General features: G+C 30.7%; 2 protein-coding genes across 4 annotated transcripts; both read right to left on the bottom strand.

Annotated features, from left to right (window-relative positions):
* Positions 1-363: 363 nt before the first annotated feature.
* LOC129972786 (zinc finger protein 845-like) lies at positions 364-21,096 on the bottom strand. Of its 3 annotated transcripts, none has more exons than XM_056087047.1 (2): positions 20,960-21,096; positions 364-4,712 (listed from the first exon to the last, which is right to left on the bottom strand). In XM_056087047.1, the coding sequence occupies exon 2, from the start codon at positions 4,350-4,352 to the stop codon at positions 2,328-2,330; it is 2,025 nt and encodes a 674-aa protein (XP_055943022.1). In that variant the 5' UTR covers positions 4,353-4,712; positions 20,960-21,096; the 3' UTR covers positions 364-2,327. The 3 variants fall into 3 exon arrangements, with proteins under 3 accessions (XP_055943022.1, XP_055943023.1, XP_055943024.1); XM_056087048.1 differs by having other exon boundaries at positions 20,956-21,075; XM_056087049.1 differs by lacking the exon at positions 20,960-21,096 and adding an exon at positions 19,393-19,819.
* LOC129971899 (uncharacterized) lies at positions 10,484-11,233 on the bottom strand. Its single transcript, XM_056085877.1, has one exon. The coding sequence runs from the start codon at positions 11,231-11,233 to the stop codon at positions 10,484-10,486; it is 750 nt and encodes a 249-aa protein (XP_055941852.1).
* Positions 21,097-23,495: the final 2,399 nt, after the last annotated feature.

Here is a 23,495-nt window from a genome sequence, read left to right as displayed (position 1 = left end):
TGCAAGATGTTGGGAATGCAGCAATAAAAATATTTCTGCAGCAGTATTAAAAATCTTTTTCCCCCCCTTGAAATTCAAAATAGTTTTTTTTTTCAATTAAAATGTATACTTTTTATTTCACATTTCATTATTGATATTAATTTATTTAAAACTTTATGAAATAACTTTATATATTGTAACTGATTATGTTATTTAACTTTATATTCCATCTAATTCAAACATTTTTATTGACAAATTATTATGTTTTAAGTATTCATAAAAATGTTAAATTAAAAATTTAAGTTCTAACGCATAAAAATATACACAATGAGAAAATTAAATAGAAACAATAGATATCCATTGTGATCAAGAAATAACAGGAGGTGTTGGGAGCCCTGTAACGTGTTATGCACTGGGCGAAATGCAACAAAATTTGGCCGCCACCATACACATTAAAGTATGCGGCTTCGATTAATCAAGGGGAAAAATAATTAGTACCAAAGCTTTATTATGTAATTTGCTTATACGGGTACATTGTGACATGACGTCGAAGATAAAAGGAAGCGTTGAATATGTCATTCTGCAAGAATTCGCACGTCGACTGCGTTGTCACTACGTGAACGCGCCTCATTAGTCAAGCTGTTTTATCCAGCGGGATGAAAATGCCAGTGCTGCTCTTCATGAATACCGGCGGTTAAAACAGTTACGTACAGGACAGATGACCATAACTAACTTCCGAAGGATAGTTGAAAGATTTGAAACAACAGGAATTCTTGGTGTGCAGCCAGGCCGAGGACGTGAAGTTATCAAGCAGGAACAAGTTGAATTTGCAACTGCCGTTATGGATCAAGGGATAGCTAATGAGCAGGGTACCAGCAGTTCTCGATCAATATCACGATAAACAGATACCCCGTTCTCGACGATCAGAAGATATTGGGTAAGATCCTGAAATTTTATCCGTATAAGATAACATCCGTTAACTTATGACACTGGTCTGAATCTTGGCAATATCTGGTTATGTGACAATTCTGATTCACTTGAAAGGCGTTGTGTACCAAGGACATTTTCCTGACATTCCTACTTTAAAAGATCAATAACGTTACATGTCAGACGAATAAATGCCTATATGCTGCGAGCCACCTTCGAAAACTTCATGTACCGTATGCAATTACTGGAACATCAAGTTGGTAGTCACCTTGAGCAAAATTTGAAAGTAAATAAGCTAGCTATAATAAACGCTTTTCATTGGCATTTGGTGTGTTGCTATTTACTGTTTCCACTGACAGTTATGTATTCTTTTTCCACACATTCTGCGCTTGCAACGCCAGAATTTCTCTTATCGGCGTTTTTTGGGGACTAATTTTTTCCCCCCTCTTGATAAATCAAAACCGCATAATTTAATGTGTATGATGACCAAATTTTGTTGTATTTCATCTAATACATAACACGCCACACGGCTCTGAGCACCTCCTTTAATGTCTTGATCACCCTGTATATTATTTAACTTTTAAAATTTAGATAAAAATTCAGCCAAATTGTTTTACAGCTTCCTTTTCCAGATTTAAAGATATCATTACATAAAAATTATTGGATGTCTAGGGAGTCGAAAATAAAATAATTTATTTTTCTTCAAAAGTAGAATGAGAAGTCAGAGAGAGGTAGCAGATAAAGATAGTTTAAAAAGTAGGGTAGACACAATTCAATTTTGATCTTTGTAAAAACATCTCTCACATTGATTTAGTTTGTCTTGGAATTATCCAGTGATTTGATATTAATTAATATTACATATTCCTACACTTGAAGCATACAATTTGTAGCATTTTCAACAGTTTTTTTAGTAAATTTTCTCACAAGAAATTTGCAAAAATATTTCATACATAAAGAATGTGTTATATAACCACAAATGTTATGATTTTTATTAAGGGACCAATCAATCGTAAAGATCTTTCGTACATAGACACTCAAAAATAAATGTTAATTCTAAAAGCAATTACTTTGAATATAAAATTAATTTTTCAATTCTAATTCCATATCTAAATTAATTATTTTTAAAAATTTTGAAATGTAGTTACATCCTAGCAAGGAAAACGTTTTGTTGCACATCTTACAAATATGAGAATTTAATTTTGTATGCGTCAATAAATACCTCCTTACAATGTTTCGACCAGGAAATATGTTATTACACACACAACGAACATGTAGCTATTTTTTAGAATGGGTCGGTAAATGGGACTGCAAATTTCCTTTTTCATTAAATACTTTATTACATACAGAACTTTCTGCTTCGTATTTATCAGAAAATATTTCCATAAAATGTTTCCACAAGAAAATGTTTTATTGCATATATTTCAAACGTCCGGTCTCTCTTTCGTATGTGTTCTTAAATGCATGTCTAAACTTCCTTTCTGAGAAAACGCTTTCCTGCAAAACCCACAAACATACGGTTTCTCTTTCGTATGCGTTCTTAAATGTATCTTTAAACTTCCTTTATGAGAATACGCTTCACTGCAAATCTCACAAACATAAGGTTTCTCTTTCGTATGCGTTCTTAAATGTTTCTTTAAATTTTCTTTTTGAGAGAACGGTTTACTGCAAATCTCACAAACATAAGGTTTCTCTTTCGTATGCGTTCTTAAATGCATGTCTATACTTCCTTTTTGAGAAAACGCTTTCCTGCAAAACCCACAAACATACGGTTTCTCTTTCGTATGCGTTCTTAAATGTATCTTTAAACTTCCTTTATGAGAATACGCTTCACTGCAAATCTCACAAACATAAGGTTTCTCTTTCGTATGCGTTCTTAAATGTTTCTTTAAATTTTCTTTTTGAGAGAACGGTTTACTGCAAATCTCACAAACATACGGTTTCTCTTTCGTATGCGTTCTTAAATGTATATTTAAACTTGCTTTACGAGTAAAAGGTTTAATGCAAATCTCACAAACATACGGTTTCTCTTTCGTATGCGTTCTTAAATGTATATTTAAACTTGCTTTACGAGTAAAAGGTTTAATGCAAATCTCACAAACATACGGTTTCTCTTTCGTATGCGTTCTTAAATGTATCTTTAAACTTCCTTTATGAGAATACGCTTCACTGCAAATCTCACAAACATATGGTTTCTCTTTCGTATGCGTTCTTAAATGCATGTCTAAACTTCCTTTTTGAGAAAACGCTTTCCTGCAAATCTCACAAACATACGGTTTCTCTTTCGTATGCATTCTTAAATGTCTCTTTAAACTTCCTTTTCCAGAAAACGCTACACTGCAAATCTCACAAACATACGGTTTCTCTTTCGTATGCGTTCTTAAATGTCTCTTTAAACTTCCTTTTTCAGAAAACGCTACACTGCAAACCTCACAAACATACGGTTTCTCTTTCGTATGCGTTCTTAAATGTATCTTTAAAGTTCCTTTTTGAGAAAAAGCTTCACTGCAAATCTGACAAACATACGGTTTCTCTTTCGTATGCGTTCTTAAATGTCTCTTTAAATTTCCTTTTTGAGAAAAAGCTTCACTGCAAATCTGACAAACATACGGTTTCTCTTTCGTATGCGTTCTTAAATGTCTATTTAAACTTGCTTTACGAGTAAAAGGTTTAATGCAAATCTCACAAACATACGGTTTCTCTTTCGTATGCGTTCTTAAATGCATGTCTAAACTTCCTTTTTGTGAAAAAGCTTCACTGCAAACCTCACAAACATACGGTTTCTCTTTCGTATGCGTTCTTAAATGTATCTTTAAAGTTCCTTTTTGAGAAAAAGCTTCACTGCAAATCTGACAAACATACGGTTTCTCTTTCGTATGCGTTCTTAAATGTCTCTTTAAATTTCCTTTTACAGAAAACGCTACACTGCAAATCTCACAAACATACGGTTTCTCTTTCGTATGCGTTCTTAAATGCATGTCTAAACTTCCTTTTTTAGAAAACGCTTTACTGCAAATCTCACAAATATACGGTTTCTCTTTCCTGTGCCTCCTTAAATGCCTCTTGAAACTTCCTTTATGAGAAAACGCTTTCTTGCATATCAGTGAATGTCTCTTTAAATTTCCTCGTACAGAAAACATTTTACAGCATATCTCACAAATATATGGTTTCTCTTTCGTATGTGTCAGTAAATTTGTCTTTAAATTTCCTTGTTGGGAAAATATTTTATCGCTTACATTACAAGCATACAGATTTTTTGTATGCGTTCTTAAATGTATCTTTAAACTCCCTCGTAGAGAGAACACTTTATTGCACACATGACAAACAAATGGTTTCTGTCTAATAAGCGTCAAGTTTTGTGGCATCATATATTCCTGCGAAGAAAAGACTCTACTACACATTAAGACTCTACTTACATAAGGTTGCATATATTCTAAATTTGAGTGCATAGATTAAAATAATATTTTAGAGTGCATGATCCACATATTTGCTTTTCTTTCACAAGCGTGAAAAAATGCTTTGTTAAAGTGCCTTGTAAAGAATTTAAAAAAAACTATTATTAGCAAAGGTATCTTAATAGATATGCTGCTTGTGCATGATTTATATATTTTACAAGAATTGACAGAATATTTTTTAAAAATTTTCAGAGGACTACTTGTTTTTATTGCATATATAAAGTAATAGCTTTTCTTCTCAATCACTGGGTTGATGAGATCCTAAGCCTTATTGAAAAGTAGAGCGTTAGCTGCATATATTTAACCTTGCTGACTTATAAGCAATATTTTTGCTCTTTCCGCTGCTTCCATAACCTGAAAAAAAGAAAATTTCATTCATCTTTACACTTGAAGTTAAATTTTCAGAAATAAAGAAATTACAAGCCCACAAACATCAAATACAAATATTTTAACAATGCATTACAATTTATTAAAATATGTATTATGTATATAACGTACTATGCAAAATACCTTTTAACACACAATGCATTATGCAATATATTTTTTATAATGTGTATTATACATATAATGAACAATATTTTCACGTCTTAGTTATAAATGTTTCTTTAAAAAATGTAATGTTTGTATCAATATGAAAAAAAAAAAAAAAAAAATTATCGAATCTCACATCAAGAAGGCAATGCCTCATTCTATATTTTTCTAAAAATTCACTTTAAATGTGCTAAAATAAGGTTATGCATTTAAATGAATTAATGTAAATGTTAAACTATTGAATGTTAAGGTAAAGTAAAGAAACTTGTTGTAGAATTACATCTTAAGATATTCCTGAAAAATAGAAGATTTTAATGTAGTTAAACACACACACACACACACGCACGCGCACACACACACACAGAGAGAGAGAGAGAATAATAAATAAACAACCTTTTTCAAGTGGAAGACTTGAAAGAAATTTGGTAGTTGTAGAAGAAATAATGCATCCTTTAAGTTACTAACATTGATTTTCATTAGAAATAAATAAACTGCAGTACTTTTATCTAATTAGAATAAAAGAGAACGCGCATGGGTGTTTCTGGTGTGTTACAGAATAAATTGTTTATCCGGGAAAAAGGTGCACCAAGTAATATTTTTTTAAAATTTTAATTAATTAAAAATAAAACAAAATTTTGATATTTTTCCTGAAAATTCTCGACAGTATTATTTTGTTAAATTGATTTATATAACATTTTAAATAATATTATTAAAAATTTTATTTTTCACAATACCAGTTTGCTTACTGTGCAATTTTTTACCCTGAAATACTGTTTTTTTTGTGTGTGATTTTAATCAAAATGATTTTTTAAACTGTTTTTTTTTTTGTGGTTTTAATCAAAATGATTTTTTAAATCTAATTTTTAATAATACATTTTGTTGCAAAAATCTCCACTTGTTTTCATTTTTTTTATCAACTATATAATCGTGAGATTTTATAGTTGAAATATCAGGAAGAAAGATTTTGTTTTAATACTTGAGTAGCGTGCTTAAGAAATAACTTAGTGAAGTTAAGTATCACAAATGTCAGAAAACAAATGGTGCCAAATTTAATTACACTATGAGTACATGGAACTTTATACACAAATACCAGAACAGGACAATGATTCTGAAATAATACGGTTGTAATGTCTGCAATGGGCTGCGGTGGCAAGATCTCGGCTTCGGAACAGGATAGCTTCAGGTTCGAAACCCGAGACACCGAAGAACCGTCGTGTAAGGTGCAGGCTAAATACATCGGGGCCAAATGCCCTCCCATTGGTGTGGTGTGAAAGTTTGGAGTGGGAGTGCCAGCTAAGGTGTTGTCCTCGTCATTTGACCGCGATTCAAAATTACGAGGTCCGTTGACATAATTTCTGAGGAGGTGTTTATATTCGGGCAAGTGCCTTTATGAAATTAATAAATTATCATAAAAAAGAAAATACTTATAATATTCATCAATGATATGAAAAGTACTGACACATCTTAAATTGATTGATGTTTTCTCTCAATACTTTGCGTACACTAAAATAAAAGTTCATACAAAATCTACCGCTTCCTTATACTCCACTATCAGAACACTAATTAAATCTCTTTCATGCATATATGTGTAAAATCAGTACATTAGAAATGGTAAAAGATTAACTAAATACTTACACCATGGTAAATGGGAATTTTTTTTTCATGCTATGTATGTAGAAGCAATTATTTCTATCATTTTCATTCACTTGATTTCAAGCATAAATATAAAAAATCTCAATCTTTTTTTTAAAAATTGAACCTTTGTAACATTGTGTTACTAGCCGTCTTTGGCGACCAGCCGGTTCGCCAATCTTAATCCACATTAAAATTTTAATAATTAAATATTTTATGGAACTCCCATTTTAATTGCTTCTTCATTAAAATATTTTAAAACTTCAAATTTTAATAGTCATATAATTCACTCTTAATATTATAAAGGCTTTCAGCCATAACGTAATATGTATCTCTAATTTTCTGTTAGCTCCCATAGAATTTAAGCTTTAAATTAAAGTGGAAATAATAAAACTGCAATAAATATAATATTTTTTTTTTTTTTTTTTTTTTTTTTACTAAAACGAAGTATTTCTTTTAAACACGAGTACTGAAAACAGAGTCGCTGAGTATTTAAACCTTATGAGAATATTTTTCTTAATTCATATAATATCTTAAGAAGTTTTCAACAAAATTTTCTCAGATTCATCATGAACAGATCGATTAATTAACAATGTTTAGTTTTAAATGCATCAAACACTAAAAAAATAAACAGAATCGTTTGAAATAATCTGTCGAAAACATATTAAGCCTTCAAAACCAAGTCCGAATCCGTTGTCAACAATCAGAACACAATGCGCATGCGTGAATTTTCAACGCCACTTATGGTAATGCAAATGCGTGAATTTCTACTCCAGTTGGGGTAACGCTATGCAGATTAGAAATTTTTAGTTTCCTTTATTCTGTTTTATTTTAATTCAAAAGTACTTCAGAATGAATCTGAAAGATCGATTATTAAATCGATGTTTCGATCGTTAACTTTAAATGCATTAAACCTTAAGAAAATAAACAAAATCCTTTGAAATAATCTGCCGAAAATTTCTTAAGCCTATCCTCTTTAGCGTGGGAAAAAAAAAAAAAATCTGAAGCCTTATTTATTTGGCGGTGGGGAAGTGAAAAGATTTTTTTGGCGGGAAAGTTAGCTTTTAATTAATAATTAAAATTCTAATTAAAAATTCAAAAAAAAGGGCCATAGGTAGCGCTTTAGAATGACACGAATAAAAGATGGCGCTACGATCACTACATGAGTATACCCCTAGTGAACAAGGAGAACGACAAATGTAATAATACAAGATAATTATACACGCATAAAAATAAAACATCACATAATACAATAAGTATAATATAGGATAATGTCAGAAGGCAATCTGAGGGTTGTACCAAAGACTAATTCAGCACATGTGGCATTTATGTCCGGTTTAATTGCAGATCGAATTCCGAGTAAAACTTTGGGAATAGTTTCAGTCCAGTTTGGTTGACAATGGGCTATAATAGAACTCTTAAGAGCCCTGTGGAAACGTTCTACAAGTCCATTGGATTGGGGATGGTAGGACGTTGTGCGGATTCGATTTGTACCCAAAATATTATTCAAATGTCTAAATAGATGTGAATCAAAATTTTTACCTTGATCTGTAGTTATAGTTACTGGACAACCGAAACGAGATATCCAATTATGAATTAGGGCTTTACATGTTGTTTCAGCAGTTATATCAGAAGTAGGAATAGCTTCCGGCCATCTGGTAAATCGGTCAACTATTGTCATACAATATTTATAACCATCAGATAGTGGGAATGGTCCTATGAAATCGATATTTATATGGTCAAATCGAGCATCTGGCAAAGCAAAAGTGCCTATAGGAGATTTTGTATGTTTTTGAATTTTAGAACGTTGGCAATTATGACAAGATTGAACAGAATTTTTAATAAATGAATTCATGTTTGGCCAAAAATAGCGTTTAGTAATCAGCTTTCTTGTTGCTCGAATGCCAGGATGAGAAAGATTGTGAATATTTTCAAAAACTATTGAACGAAAAGAATTTGGAATGTACGGACGAGGTGAATTAGAAGATAAGTCACAATACAAAGTTACATCCTCTATGGAAAAATGTTGCTTTTCTATTTTACAATTTGAAGACTTCAGATATTCTTTAAGTTCAGAATCATTTAACTGTGCAAGTAAGATGTCATGAAAATTAAATTTTTCTTTGAAATTGAATTGATTTCAATGCGAGACAATGCATCTGCAACAATTTTCTCTGTACCCTTGACATAACGAATATCGGTAGAAAATTGGGATATGAAGTCTAAATGTCTCAGTTGACGAGGCGAGCATTTATGCAGCTTTTGCTTAAAGGCTTCAGTAAGGGGTCATTGATCAGTATAGATTGAAAATTCCCTACCTCATCAAGCATGTATCGCATGTATCGAAAAATTTTTATGGAAGCATAAATAGCAAGAAGTTCTCTGTCGTATGTTGACCAATTAGTTTGACTCTTAGAAAGTTTCATTGAGAAGAATGCAATGGGTTCCCAAATTCCACTTGAAAGTTCATTTAAAGAGCTTCCAATAGCAAATAAGGATGCATCAGTCCACAGACTTAAAGAGCTCCAGGAATCGGATGTTTGAGTAGGGTAGATTCGGCAAGAGCTTTCTTAGCATTAGAAAATGCCTTGTCAGCTTCCTCAGACCATTGCAGAGTAGTTTCAGATTTTTTTTGCTGGCCGTGGTAATTTCTTTTTGTTAGTATGGCCTTCAAGAAGTTTAATCAAAGGTGATAATATGTGAGCTGCCTTGGGAAGTAATCTGCGGTAAAAATTAAACATACCCAAAAATCTACGAAGTTGAGTAAGGGTAGTGGGTCGTGGGAATTCTTGAATTGCACTACCTCGATCAGGAATTGGAGAAATACCTTCTTTGGAAACTTTAAATCCTAAAAAATCTAGGGTAGGAACACCAAATGTACACTTAGAAGATTTAATTGTAAGTCCATAATGGTCTAATTTTGAAAAGAGAGCTCTGAGATGTTGAATATGCTCTTCGATTGATTTTGAAGCAATTAATAAATCGTCAATAAAAGCATACACACCATCTAAATCTCTAGTAACTTCATCGATAAATCTCTGAAAGGTACTTAATGCATTACACAAACCAAATTGCATCCGAGTGCTCTTGAAGAGTCCGAACGGAGTACAAATAGCTGTTTTATGAATGTCCACGGGAGCAATCGGAATTTGATGAAAAGCTTTTACTAAATCAATATGAGAAAAAATTGTGGTTCCATGAAGTTCGCTAGTAAAATCCAAAACACTAGGAATAGGATATTTGTCCTTTTTGGTCTGAGCATTAAGAGCTCTAAAATCACCAACAGGACGCCAATCGTCACTTCCCTTTTTCGGAACCATATGTAGAGGAGAGGCATAATTGCTGTTGGATGGCCGCATATGGCCTAAATCCAACATATGCTGAAATTCCATTTTAGCGATTTTTAAGCGATCGGGTGTTAGCCTACGAGGTTTTGCATAAACAGGAGAACCAAAAGTTTCAATATGATGCATAACAGAATGTTTTACAGTTTGGTTTGCATATGGAGATTTAACAATATTAGGAAAATCATGCAATAACTTTGAAAAATCATCATTACAAAATACAGATTTTACAGAATGAACATCAGCATTATTAAGAATAGCATGGGCATTTATATGTGTACACATATCATTTAAACGACGATTTCTTAAATCAGGTTGCAAATTAAAATCATGTAGAAAATCTGCACCAATAATTGCAGTTTTAATATCACAAACATAAAAAAGGATAAACAAATTGTTTTCTTAAACCTAAATCTAAAGATAATAACTTTTGTTTATAAACATTTATGATGGAACCATTTGCTGCAAAGAATTTTTGAATCGGAATACACATTTTATCATTTCTAGTCGCAGGAATCAAACAACAATCACTGCCAGTGTCAACGAGAAAATTTACATTTGATTTTCTATCGCGAACAAAAAGGCGACGAGAACTACTGGGCGAGGCGTATGTCGCCGCTACTCCTTGCCGTTGTGGTTTGGCTGATAATTGCAAGACGGAATGCATTTATGCGCTTTGGAGTCGTACTTCCGATGATACCAACAGATATCATCATTACTGACAGGGCTTTTCCGTCGAAAACGAGGTTGACGATTCCGTGAATGACTTCTGGAATGGCGACGCATCTGTGCAATTTCTTTGCGCAACATTTTAATTTCTGTTAGCAGTTCAGAATCAGCTGTAGCAGTTGAATTCGAAACAACACTTACTTGGATTGGTGTTATATCCAGTATTTTGTCGGCTATTTCAGAGGCTTTTTGAGGTGTCAAAGGTTGTATTGATGCAAGAATCGATTGCACATTAGATGGTAGTTGCTGTAGAAATAATTGCAGTAAAAGAGAATCGGCGATATTGTGATTTTCGGCGCGTCTTTGCATAATTCTTAACAGCTCGGACGGCTTCCGATCATGCAACTGTTCTGCAGCCAATAACTTACGAATTTCCTGGGATTTAGATTCTTCGCATCGGGAAATGATCTCCGATTTTAGTTGGCTGTAAGGGTCAGCTGCATCTGGTGAAAGAATGATATCGCGCACAGTTATCGCGATTTCAGGAGGCAAGGTGCTCACGCAGTAGTTGAATTTAGTGCGAGAAGCTGTAATTGGCTTTGGAATAGCCAATTCAAATGTTGACTCCACCATCGTAAACCAGAGGGAAGGGTCGGACGGAATGAAGTTCGGCATTTTCACCGCTGAGATTTCCTCCATCATGGTAGTAATGTCGTTTCAAAACGAAACTTAGTAAGATAATATTAACCAAATTAAATCAAAAGAGATGCGAGGTTTCTTATCCGGGTCACCATTTTGGTAATGTTCATGTAGTGTTGTATAAAGCATTTCATCGCTATTAGAAAAATAAACTCTTTATTTCACTAACAACCATCGGAACATCACCGCTTAGTGCACGTATACATAGAACGGGGATTCCCCGGGCGAAGTATTAGGGAAAGTAGATAGGTAGCGCTTAAGAATGACATGAATAAAAGATGGCGCTACGATCACTCACAGTACCAAAATTAATAATGCAATTTCGTAAGAATGCTATTAGAATAACATCAGATATTAAAAAGGCCTTCTTACAAATCAGTCTGAACCCAAAGGACAGAGACTACTTTCAGTTTTTATGGTGGAAAGATTTTTCAAGAAGAGAGGAATTGATCACCCTGACACATTGTCGAGTGGTATTTGGTGCTTCTCCTAGTCCATTTTTACTTGAGGCAACGATAGCTCATCATCTAGAGAACGTTTCAGATGGAAGGAAGGAAACAGCTCGTCAACTTCAAAAATCTTTTTATGTAGATAATTGCATAACTAGTTTAGAAACAAGAGAAGAGGCAGCCAAATTTATTTCTGAAGCTAAAGAACTGATGTCTGCAGCCAAATTTGATTTACGAGGTTGGGTTACTTCTGCAAAAATTGTAGGAGAAACAAAAATGAGATATATTCCAATATTAGAACTTTCCTGGGATACTGAAAATGATGAACTTTCTTGTAACGGTGCTATTAAAATTTCAGAAGAAAATATAAATAAACAAACATTATTATCTATTGCTCAACGAATTTACGACCCAATAGGATTTACGAGTCCAACTACTCTAATTCCAAAGATCATTCTACAAAAAACATGGAAGAAAAAAATTAATTGGGATGATGTGCTTCTACCAGATATATGTAATGAATTTTTAGCCTGGTACAAACATGTAAATCTGCTAAAAGATTGCAAAATCCCAAGAAGACTCATTTCAAATCCTTTTAAATATTGTCAGATAGGTCTTCACTGTTTCAGTGACGCCAGTGAGGCCTCTTATGCCACATGTATTTTTTTACGTGCTGAATATAACGGGAAAGTTTCCGTTCAATTAGTAGCAAGTAAGTCAAGAGTGTCACCAACAAAGGAAATTACAATTCCTCGATTAGAATTGTTGGAAGCTCTTATATTATCCCAATTATATTGCCAAGTGACAGATGGACTTGAGGTAAAATTTAATGAAGTATACTTTTGGACTGTTGTCTTAACGTGGATTAAACGGGATAGTTCTTGGAATACATTTGTAAGAAATAGGATAACTGAAATAAGAAAATATACCAATTCTGATAACTGGTATTTCGTGCCAGGTCATATGAATCCAGCAGACCTTCCTTCAAGAGGTTGTGATGCAAAGATTTTATTGAAGAGCAAGTGGTGGGAAGGTCCAGAATGGTTATCAAAATCACAAGAGTTCTGGCCTTTGAATGGAAAACAAATTATTGATGAAAATTTAGTTGAATCAGAGAAAAGGAAAACAATAGTCAGTAATGTTGAGCATGAATCAGTTAACTTTACTGACAATCTACTTTATTTCTCGAAATATACAAAGATTTTAAGAATGCTGGCTTGGATACTACGTTTTATTAAAAACTGTCGTCTTAAAGAAAAATGTAAGGAAACCAAACTAACCTATGAAGAAGTCCAATCAGCTGAAAACTGTTTGCTAAAGCTAATTCAAAAGGAAAGTTTTACAGAGAGCAAGATGAAAGCATTGAAAAATATGCAAACTTTCAAAGACGATTCCAACATTCTTAAAGTTAGAACTAAGCTCATAGTGGGAGATGAAGAAGAGAATTTTAAGTGCCCAATATTGTTGCCGGGTAACCATGAAATAATTCGTTGATTGATACACCAGAAACATTGTGAGTTGCAGCATGCCGGATTTCGAACTCTCATTTCCAATTAAAGAGAAAATTACTGGATTATTTCTGTCAATAAAATAGCAAAACGAGTAAGCTCTCAATATATTACTTGCAAAAGATTTAAAGCCAAACCTACGGAGCCACCTTTAGCACCTCTTCCTAAAAATAGAATAAAAGTTGCTGCAGCATTTGAAGTCACAGGGATTGATTTGGCAGGCCCATTGTTTTTGCGTTCTGGAGAAAAGACATGGATAGTCCTTTTTACTTGTGCTATTTATAGGGCTGTTCATCTTGAGTTAGTCAATTCCTTGTCCACGGAAGCGTTTATAATGGCTTTAAAAAGATTTTTTGCTAGAAGAGATCGACTTAATATAATCTACACTGATAACGGCACCAACTTCGTTGGTTCAAGTAATGCATTGAAAAATCTAGATTGGGAGAAGATCATGTCGTTTTCCACTCTCAAGAAAATTAAATGGAATTTCAACCCTCCAACTGCTGCATGGTGGGAACGGATGATCCCCATGCTAAAAGAAATGTTAAGAAGAATTTTGGTCCGAAAGAGTATTGATTATGAAGAATTGGAAACTCTTATATGTGATTGTGAAGCTACAATAAATTCCAGACCTCTCACATATATTGAAGATAATTCAGAAGGTCTAAGGCCACTGACACATGCTTGTTTCTTGCAAGGCATTCCTAGTAGTGATACAACTGATTTAGACGAAATCGACAGTAAAAGCCTAAATAGAAGATTAAGTTTTATTCAAAATCTACGGCATGATTTAAGAACGAGATTCCGCAACGAATACGTAGCAATGTTAGTGCATAAAGGTCATCACACTCGAGATGAATCTTTGAATGTTGGAAACATAATTCTTCTTGAAACTGATGGAAAACGCCTTCACTGGCCCTAAGGAATCGTAACTGAAGTCCTCCCTGGAGCAGATGGACATTCAAGAGTCGCCAGAATAAGAACAGCTCAAGGGGAAAAATTAAGACCATTCCAGAGACTTTATTCCTTGGAAATCGGAAGTTCTGAAAAATTACCATTCATTGCTCAGCAAAAGGATAAAGACACAAACACTCAACTTCCTGCAACTCCAGCTGTTTCAGATCATGATTCCAGTGAAAATAATGATTATATAATCAAAATAACTCCTGATGTCACTAAAGCTGATCGGCGTATTAAAATTCCCAACAGACTCGATTTATAACTTTTGTTGCAATTTCAGGTACTCTATAAAATTGCAAGATGGGAGATTATGTAAGCGTCATACCAGTTGCAGCTCAACTCCGCTCCAATGTAATTCCTTCAGATTTCGTTTTTCTCGATGTAAATATGCTTTCGAAACTTTCTATGTAAATAATTGCAAATAAAGTGTTCTCTCATATCACATCCATAGTAATTATTGAAAATATTTTACATAATTATTTGTGTTACCTGATTTGCTATGAAATACCAGAGTTTCTTATTTGCAGACAGAATAAGAACAAATTCCTTATTAACAGAAAGAATATCACAAGTTTACAATCTTTCTTGATTAATATTTTAGAAATTAAAGATATATCAGGAATGTTCTCAATAATAATTAATTACTAAAGTCTTCTTTAAACTATTTGAAAAATATTCCTTCAATTCTTTTAATGAGATCAGTTATACCGACAAATAACGATCTAAATATTTCCTATTCTTTTCATTTTGAAAAAAATATTTTCAATTTTTGAAATCTTTTAAATTTAAAATAGATAAAAAACAGCACAGCATTTCTTTAAAAATCTTGACTTCATCTTATATAAATGCCACGGAAAAAAAAATGCAATGTATATTAACAATTTACAAACAGTAGTAATATTTGAAGAAAAATAATATTTCAATTTGAATAAAAATGTATTGATTCTAAAGAGGATAAAGCAGAAAAGTATTACAATAAAAGTTTTGAAATAAATATACAATGCTGGAAAATTAACAAAATATATCATTATCTGCATATTATAAAAACCAAGTGCAGATAAAAAATTTCTCCACACTTCCATATACATTTACAATTCTCATTAGTTTTTCCCTCTGACTAAACTTCAGTCAAATATTAGAATCAAAACAAAATTATAAGCATTTAAATATAAAAAATTAATTTTCATATCTAGGACACATTCTACTTGGTCATTAAAGTTGAAGTAAAGAAATTAATATTCATGCAAATGCTACATAATACACTTCCTTCAACTTGAAAAGAGATAGTGGAACTCGCTCAGTTTTCAAAAGAAAGCAATAAGATTTCTACTCTTTCAAAAGCTGTTTTATATTCTTTGAAAGAATTAAAACTGGATATACTTTCAATGTTATAACTTCCAGCATAGAGTGAAACAAAAGTAACAGTAAAAAAATTATGAGGCAATACCAAGGGAGGTTCTGATAACATATCCGATTATAGCCTGTCTTCATAAAGAGCATTCAGAATGTAAATTCAAGAAAGCATGCTATTGTTAAAAAATTTTGGTAGCAAACAAACCTAGTGTAGCAATTCAGAAGGTGGTCAAAGAAAGAATGAAAAGTAAAAGCATCATATAACACACTCTTTAGACAAAGTATGAATTGCAAAAATATTCTTTTTTGTACCAGCTCTCTGGTGAATAAAAATATAAATATTATTTTCTCTAACAATTTATAATTGAAGAAACATTAGAGATTTCACAAATTCACAGAACAATTATGCAAGATATGGCAAACATTATAGAAAAAGAACGTGGAAGAGAGTTTCCACCAAATCAAGCAAAACAGCAAAAGATTTTTCAAATATTAACAATTTATCACATAAAAAATTACAGTTTGGTGATCATACAATGCTGTTTAGTTAAGCGAAGAATTGTAATAAGAATGCAATATATTTCTAAAATATAAGTTATAACAAATAAATGTGCAATATTAAAAAAAAACAAAAAACATAGAACTCATAATAATAAAAAATTTAGCTAAATAAATAGAATGCAGGAAAACCAAATAATTTTTATAACGAAAATTGTATACCTTAATAGTGCAAATTCTCATAAAAAATATCTTTCTTTATTTATACATTATAAACGTGCACATTCTGAAGTTTTATAACACACAACAACAAGTTAAAATCATTTCAAAACTCAAAAGAATACTTATTGCTTATAGTTTAAATTTGAAAATAATTCAATTACTGATTAAATAGAATGGCATTCATACATATATACATGCATCTATATAGTGAATTTCAATAAAATCATATACATATGTAATGTAATGATCTATTAATTCAGTTAAAACCATAATTAGTTTTCTAGTTAATTTACTTTATTCCAGATTTTTCTCTTATTTCCTGATGTAAATTCTATTTTTTCATTTAAATATTTCCAATATGCCTGTAACAAATTGCTTAACAATCCCACAGCACAAACAAAAGGATAACAATTACTAACATCCACACATTCCTTTCAAGGTTACACAACATTTCATTTCCTGAACTGACGCATGTCAAAGAACTTCTATTAGAATCCCTTATCGCATATGTTCTGTTGTGATTGAACACATTATACTATATACAAATTTAGACTTTCCAAAGAAAAATAAATTGAAAATTATTCTAAAAGAGTCATTTTTTTTTGTCATACATCTCAAAATTTTTCTATATATGTATTGTTCTCACAATTTATGTTATAAAAGAATAGAAACCCCAAATACATCAAGACAGGGAAGAAAAAAAAATTTATTGTAGAAAGGTTATTCAGAACATTATTGATTTCATATTATCATGCAAATATCCATTTATCTACAAACATCTATAATCATATTATATCCAGAAAGTTATCAAATTTTGATAGCATAGAAAGATCACAATTTCTTTCAGGATAAAATCTCCAAAGAATTGAATCAAATTATTCCAAATTTTTAACAAGTGTTAATGGCAGAAAAAATAAATATTTTCATTGTCCTATTTGCAAGTCAGTCTCTATCAACTTGCAGTCATCTTCTTCATTTAAGAAGTGAAATATATATGATTTCTGAAATTCTTTAACTTGGAATTCCTTGTTTTTATTCTCTTAGAATTAGAAACCATTTCACTTTGAGTAATAGAATTATCTGATTATATTGTGGGGATGTTCATGTAGAGTGTTGTATAAAGCATTTCATCGCTATTAGAAAAATAAACTCTTTATTACACTAAAACTATCGGAACATCACTGCTTAGCGCATGTATACATAGAACGGGGATTCCCCGGGTGAAATATTAATATAGATTGTATTAGGGAAAGTAGATAGGTAGCGCTTTAGAATGACATGAATAAAAGATGGTGCTACGATCACTACAATATTTTTCTAGCAACACATAACAACTTTAACTATTTTCCACAGCAAAAATAAGACTTTTATAACTTCATAATAGTTTGAAATTGATAGTACTTTTCTTAAGCAGTATTTTTTAAAAACACATGTAACATTTCACACTTTGAATAACCATTTCTTAAAAGCCTTTTATTCCTAACATAATTCAAACTCAGCACACTTGAATGCATGAGCTTCCCTTTCACAAATAAGAAAAATTATCTTAACCTTCAAAAACAGCAATAATGAGAATAGAATTCTCAAAAAAAAAAATTTATGTTTTCAAATATATACCTGGGCGAGCATGTTTAATGAACAAATCATTTCCCATTTGTAGTAACTCAATCACATTTGGCTTCTGAGAGTTTTGATATGGTAAATCAAAAGAAATTTGCATTATCTTAAAAATAAATTTTATAGATATATGCACAATAGAAAATGAGGTTTTATTGATATAACAGGGGAATTACTTTCTTTACATGATGGATAAATAACTTTTATCTAAATTAGGTTCTTTATCCTAAAACAAATGTAATGTTTTTTTAATTAATATAACTGAATTGGCATATTCTACTTCAGATATTTTTGGTTCCATTTCCAATGAAAGTATCAGCGTGTAAATTGCATTCAGATAATTTCTTGCCAAGTAAAATCCTAGCAAATTTATTGCAGTTCTCTTATTTTATTTAGCATATCTTGGAAAGAAACAAGACATTATCGGGGTCTCTGGGGAAATAATACAGTTGTTTTATATGTCTGGAACACTAACCCCTTCCGCCGTTGCTATTCGAGAATAAGCAATGAATTACTTTCTGTTGTAGCCAGTCAGTTTTCTATAGCAGAACCAGTGAAAACTTTCACATGATTTGGATTCCTAAATAATTTTTGAGTTTAAAATTCATGCAAATTTACCAATGGATTACAAATTCATGCAAATTTACCAATTCTAATTTACCAATGAATTACCTAAAACAAAATATATAATATCTCTGTAATTCATGTAAGTACTTAACATATTTTATTTTCTTTTATTACCAGCATTTTCCGAGTTGTAACTTTTTGACTGCAGCTACAAATTAAGCCTAAGATTGTATTAGCATTAGACTACTACGTGTTGGGAGTAGACAGATATGTTTTGATGATAAATCCCATATTTTGCATTACCATTTTAAGAACAAATTGTTTGCAATAATTTTCTTTATTTTTCTTGAAAAATATCTTTGTTTTTGTTCAATTATTTTTTTAATAATGAATTTTATATCGAATGACATTTGAAAATTATAAACCAAATTTTATAAATAATGCATAAAATTACAAGTATCTTATTACTTAAAAAAATAGTTGAATAAAAATAAATTTTATTATTTTTAATAAACAAAATTGATACTTAATATTAGAAAGAATTATTCTATTATTAAATGAAATGAACAGAATTTATTTAATTATATATATATATATATATATTCAAAATTCTCATTTAATACAGAAAACTCAAAATTTATGTTATTCAAAGTCTTAAATATCATATTTATTAATGTTTAAATGTTAGAATTATGATATGAACATTTTATATAATTTTAGCTCATATTTATTAAATGATTCAGAATTTTAATAATGTAATAAAATTATAATAGCAATTTTTTTTGGTAAACTATTATGAATTTTTAGTAAGGAAGAGTGGAAGTGGAATTTATGCATAAGCAGATCCTGTCAGATGCAGATGACAATTTTGTGGTAACAATTCAATTATTTCTGGGGAATCGAGTCAAACTGAAAAAAAGTTAAGACCTAGTAAAAAATTGAAGTCACATTCTAAGTAATATGAACTCTATGACAGATTTAATACCTATGAAGTTTTGACAATCTGGATTCACTTTTCATAAATTGAAATTTCATTTATGATGTGGTAATTATACAAAATTAAAGTCTCCTCTAAAAATGTAATACTTGAAATAGCATGTTTTGTGGCAAAGGAATCTTTACTTGATGTTTATAAGTGAAAATTGCATATCCAAATGAAAATACAATTGAGAGTTTCTAAGAAATTTTAAAATATTTTTTAGAAACGCATTTTCAAATATTGTCCTTGATCTTCTACTGAATTCTTATTGAGTAAATAAATGCTTCAAATTGATTTTGAAAAAATACATTGACTAATCATTCAATTTTACATGTTGAAATTTATGCAACATAATTAAATATATAAAAGGATTAAGTGAAGAATAGTGTGCACAAGAGTTTGTCGCCAATATTGCAACCCATCAGAACGCTTTTCTAGCAACACTAATGCTGTTTTGTTTACTACTTTTTGCAATAGTTGAGTTGTACATAAACTACAACTATATTATGAAAAATGTTAAATTAAAAAAATATCTATTAAAGATTTAAATTTTATTCTTTATTATTATTAAAAGTTTATTAAACAAAGAAAGTTAAGTTTATAATTAAAAGTTATATTCTGCTTTCTTTTTTTTAATGTGAATACGAACAGAAAATATTTATTCTTTTGCAATTTTTAATTGTCAATATGCTCTTTAAAAAATCGTCTGCATTCTCACTTTAAAAGACAGCTGCAATGGAATGACTCCCTTCATAATTTATTATGTCGGAAGTATTTCGAACCTGTAGAATGGATGAAGGGTGAGTAAAATATGTAAATATATATATATATATATATATACGAGTTGCTGAAGTTAGGAAAGGATGCTTGTTTGAAATTTTGTATTGAGAATGGTTTGATATCGAACTGGCAGAATGGATGAAGGCTGAGTGGAATATATTTTTTTACGAGTTGATGAAGTTGGGAAAAGAATATTTGAAATTTTGTATGGAGAATGTTCCGATTGCTTCTTTCTTTTGGTTATGTACTTTTTCTGTTATACAAACAGTCCTTATGTTCAATGTGCTAGCGAAGCTACTAGGTTCCCGCTGCTAGCGTAGCCGTAGGGTGTGTTTTTTTTTTAATGTAAAAAATTCGGCATCTGTAGAAGGCACTGGGCAGTATGTAAAAAAAAGACAATACTTATTTTTAAAAAGTCCTAATTATATGGCGGGAAATGGTAACCGTAACTGTTCCGCGTAAGTATTTGTTTATTTTGTCCGCCATCTTTATTGGCGACTTGGCATTGTTGGCGCAGGAGGGAGCACACTATAATTCACTTTTAACATATAAAAAAGTCAGTAATATATATATATAATCTTAGATTTAAAAAAACAAACAAACAAAACTTCACGCGTTTTTTATTTACTAAAGAAGCAAGTATTAAACTTTCAATACAGCTATGCCGGAAAACAAACCTCCATTTCAATACAAGAACTATCTTATTTTAACCACATATAACGACGTTTAATTCCTTAAAAAAATCAACTCTTTCAAAATAAAAGGTGTTATGAATCAATTAAAACTTACTCACAATTATTTCAAAGTTTAGAACAGAAGTTGAATTCAAACACCGTTATGCGATGCTAATGGACACAGAAATTCACCAATTTGGAATAAGTTTTTCTGCGCATGCTCAGATTTAACTGGAGAAAACGAGTAATATCCATCCGATTAGAAGCGGATAGCGAAAGAACGATCATACAATGTTAACTTACTTTGAAATTTTCTGAACAGGACTGAAAATCTGCGCATGCTCAGATTTTAATGGAGAAAATAAGTAATATTCACTATGGTTCATGATCGTTCTTTCGCAATCCGCTTACGTCAGGAGCATCATCAGGATGAAGAATTTTTTCGTGTTTAGAAAATCAAAAATGTTATAAATATTTTATCATTTACAACTATTAAAAAAAAAAGTAGGGAAGTTTTTTTTTCAACCTATTTCGAAAGTTAATTAAAAAAGTATTTTATAAATAAAAAGTTTTATAATTAAAACTTTAAAAATAGGGTTGATTTTTGGTTTCTTAAATATTTAATGAAACTTCCGGAAAAATGACAGTAAAAGTAATGTATCTTCAGTACTATATTGAGGATGTAAGTTAGGAAAGTATGGTTATGTTTTTTTTCTCTTATATTTAAAGGGAAATAAAGGTTTACCTTATTTTTTTAAAAATTTTAAATGCTTTATTTAAAAATGTTAGTAATCAAATATCCATATCTATGAATTTAATATAATAATTTAGAAAACTTAAAGAAATTTATCCCCCTTTGCGGAATTTCTGAGAATAACATTTGAAATCATTTTTAAAAAGGGCTTTTGAGCAACAAGGAAGTATCAACCAGCATATTAATTGAAGCTGCTATTTTTCTTCATATTGTTACAAAAATTTTTCTACAACAAAATACCTTCAATCAATTATAATGACGCAGCACATTTAATTGCTAGTTAAGCAGCTTTCTTGCTGTCTAATCCTCCAGTTTCTCTACGTGTCGGCGACTCCGACTACTCTCACTGACCACTTCTGACGATACACACACTTCACTGCAGCTTCAGAGTGCCCATCTTTTATAGTTTCGGGAGGCGGGACTAGAATCTTCAGACCAATCAGGACGTATCTGTGTGTATCTCAGTTCCTACTGGATGGATCGTGAAACTTCTCGAACTTTCCAGTATGATCCATTTAGTCGCTAAATTCGTCGCCTAATGGCCGCCAATATCTCAGGTCATTGACGCACAGGACAGATCTTACAAAGGTTTTAACGGTTTTTCCCAGGATGACACTATTCGTGCCGAGTAGCAAAATTACAGATTTGTAACAATATCTTCTTTTGTTGAGTATTTTAGTTGAAAAAATTTCTTTTTTTTTTAAATTGAAAAATGAGATGATAAAAAATTACAAATTCTAGATCTTATTTTTGTAGTAATATGAAGTGAGAATAAAAAATACAATAATTATAAATAGTACTAAAGATTCCAACTATCATCGTAATCCTAGTTCATAAAAAACAGGATTATTTACATCATGTTTCCTAATTTTTCTAAGAATTTAATAAATCTTCCACTTAAAGATTTTATGTAATCAATCCAAATTCCATTTAATCAATGTATTTTTTAATGAAATAATCACTTTAACTATTTTTGCAATAAAAGTACTTTATGTACATAATAATTTTAAATAAAATAAGTATCTGCATCCTATCAATGGAACGAAAATTTGATCTAAAACCTTTTTTTGAGCAAAGAATTTAAGGGGATATACTTCTACTGATTTCAATTATTCCTTAAATTTTATTTCAGTCTAATAAATAATTGAAAAAATAATAATAATGAATTATAGTTTTGAAATTCAGTTCTGACAAAGAAAAAAAAGCAATTTGTCAAATTAACTGTGATAAAAGTGAACTATTCTGCAGCTACATTTTTTTTTTTTTTTTCAGTGGCAAGAACTTTCTTTTAAAACACAAAATTTAATAAGATCCCCTCCCCAAATTCTTTGGATTCTTAAAAATAAACAATATTTAGAAGAAATTTAACATGACTATATACTCAAAAGGGAGTCAATCATGGAATAACTATATCCCTGATAGATATGCATTTATCAGAAACCAAATTAATCAATAATAAAAAAATAACTATTAACCATTTCTTCTTTAAAAAAAATCTTAATAACTCATATGATTTCAACTTTTGTACATTCAGGACTACTGGTGTAGCTGCCAAGATTTTTCAGCAATTTTTTTTTTAATTCAGAGAATTTAATTTATTATCTCATTCTTTCAGATATATTTAAATAATACAAATATGTTTTTAAAAATTTGGTTTCTAAACATTTTAATTTAAATAAAAGTTTCAATTTTTTGTTTGAAATTATGAATTATAAATATTCATAATTTTATATTTTTATAAAAATCTGACAAGACATATTATGTTGCCATACCAAAATGTTAGTGTTTTTATAGAAAAATTATAAGAGATTTCTTATATCTCATATTCATTTTATTTATTTTAAGCAATAAATATTTTGATATTTTTACTTGACATTTTCCTAAGCTAAATGAAAGAAAAA

Source organism: Argiope bruennichi, chromosome 6 (genome assembly GCF_947563725.1).
Source record: "Argiope bruennichi chromosome 6, qqArgBrue1.1, whole genome shotgun sequence".
NCBI lineage: Eukaryota > Metazoa > Arthropoda > Arachnida > Araneae > Araneidae > Argiope > Argiope bruennichi.
Note: the sequence above shows the minus strand (reverse complement) of the source record. Positions and strands in the feature narration are given on the sequence as shown.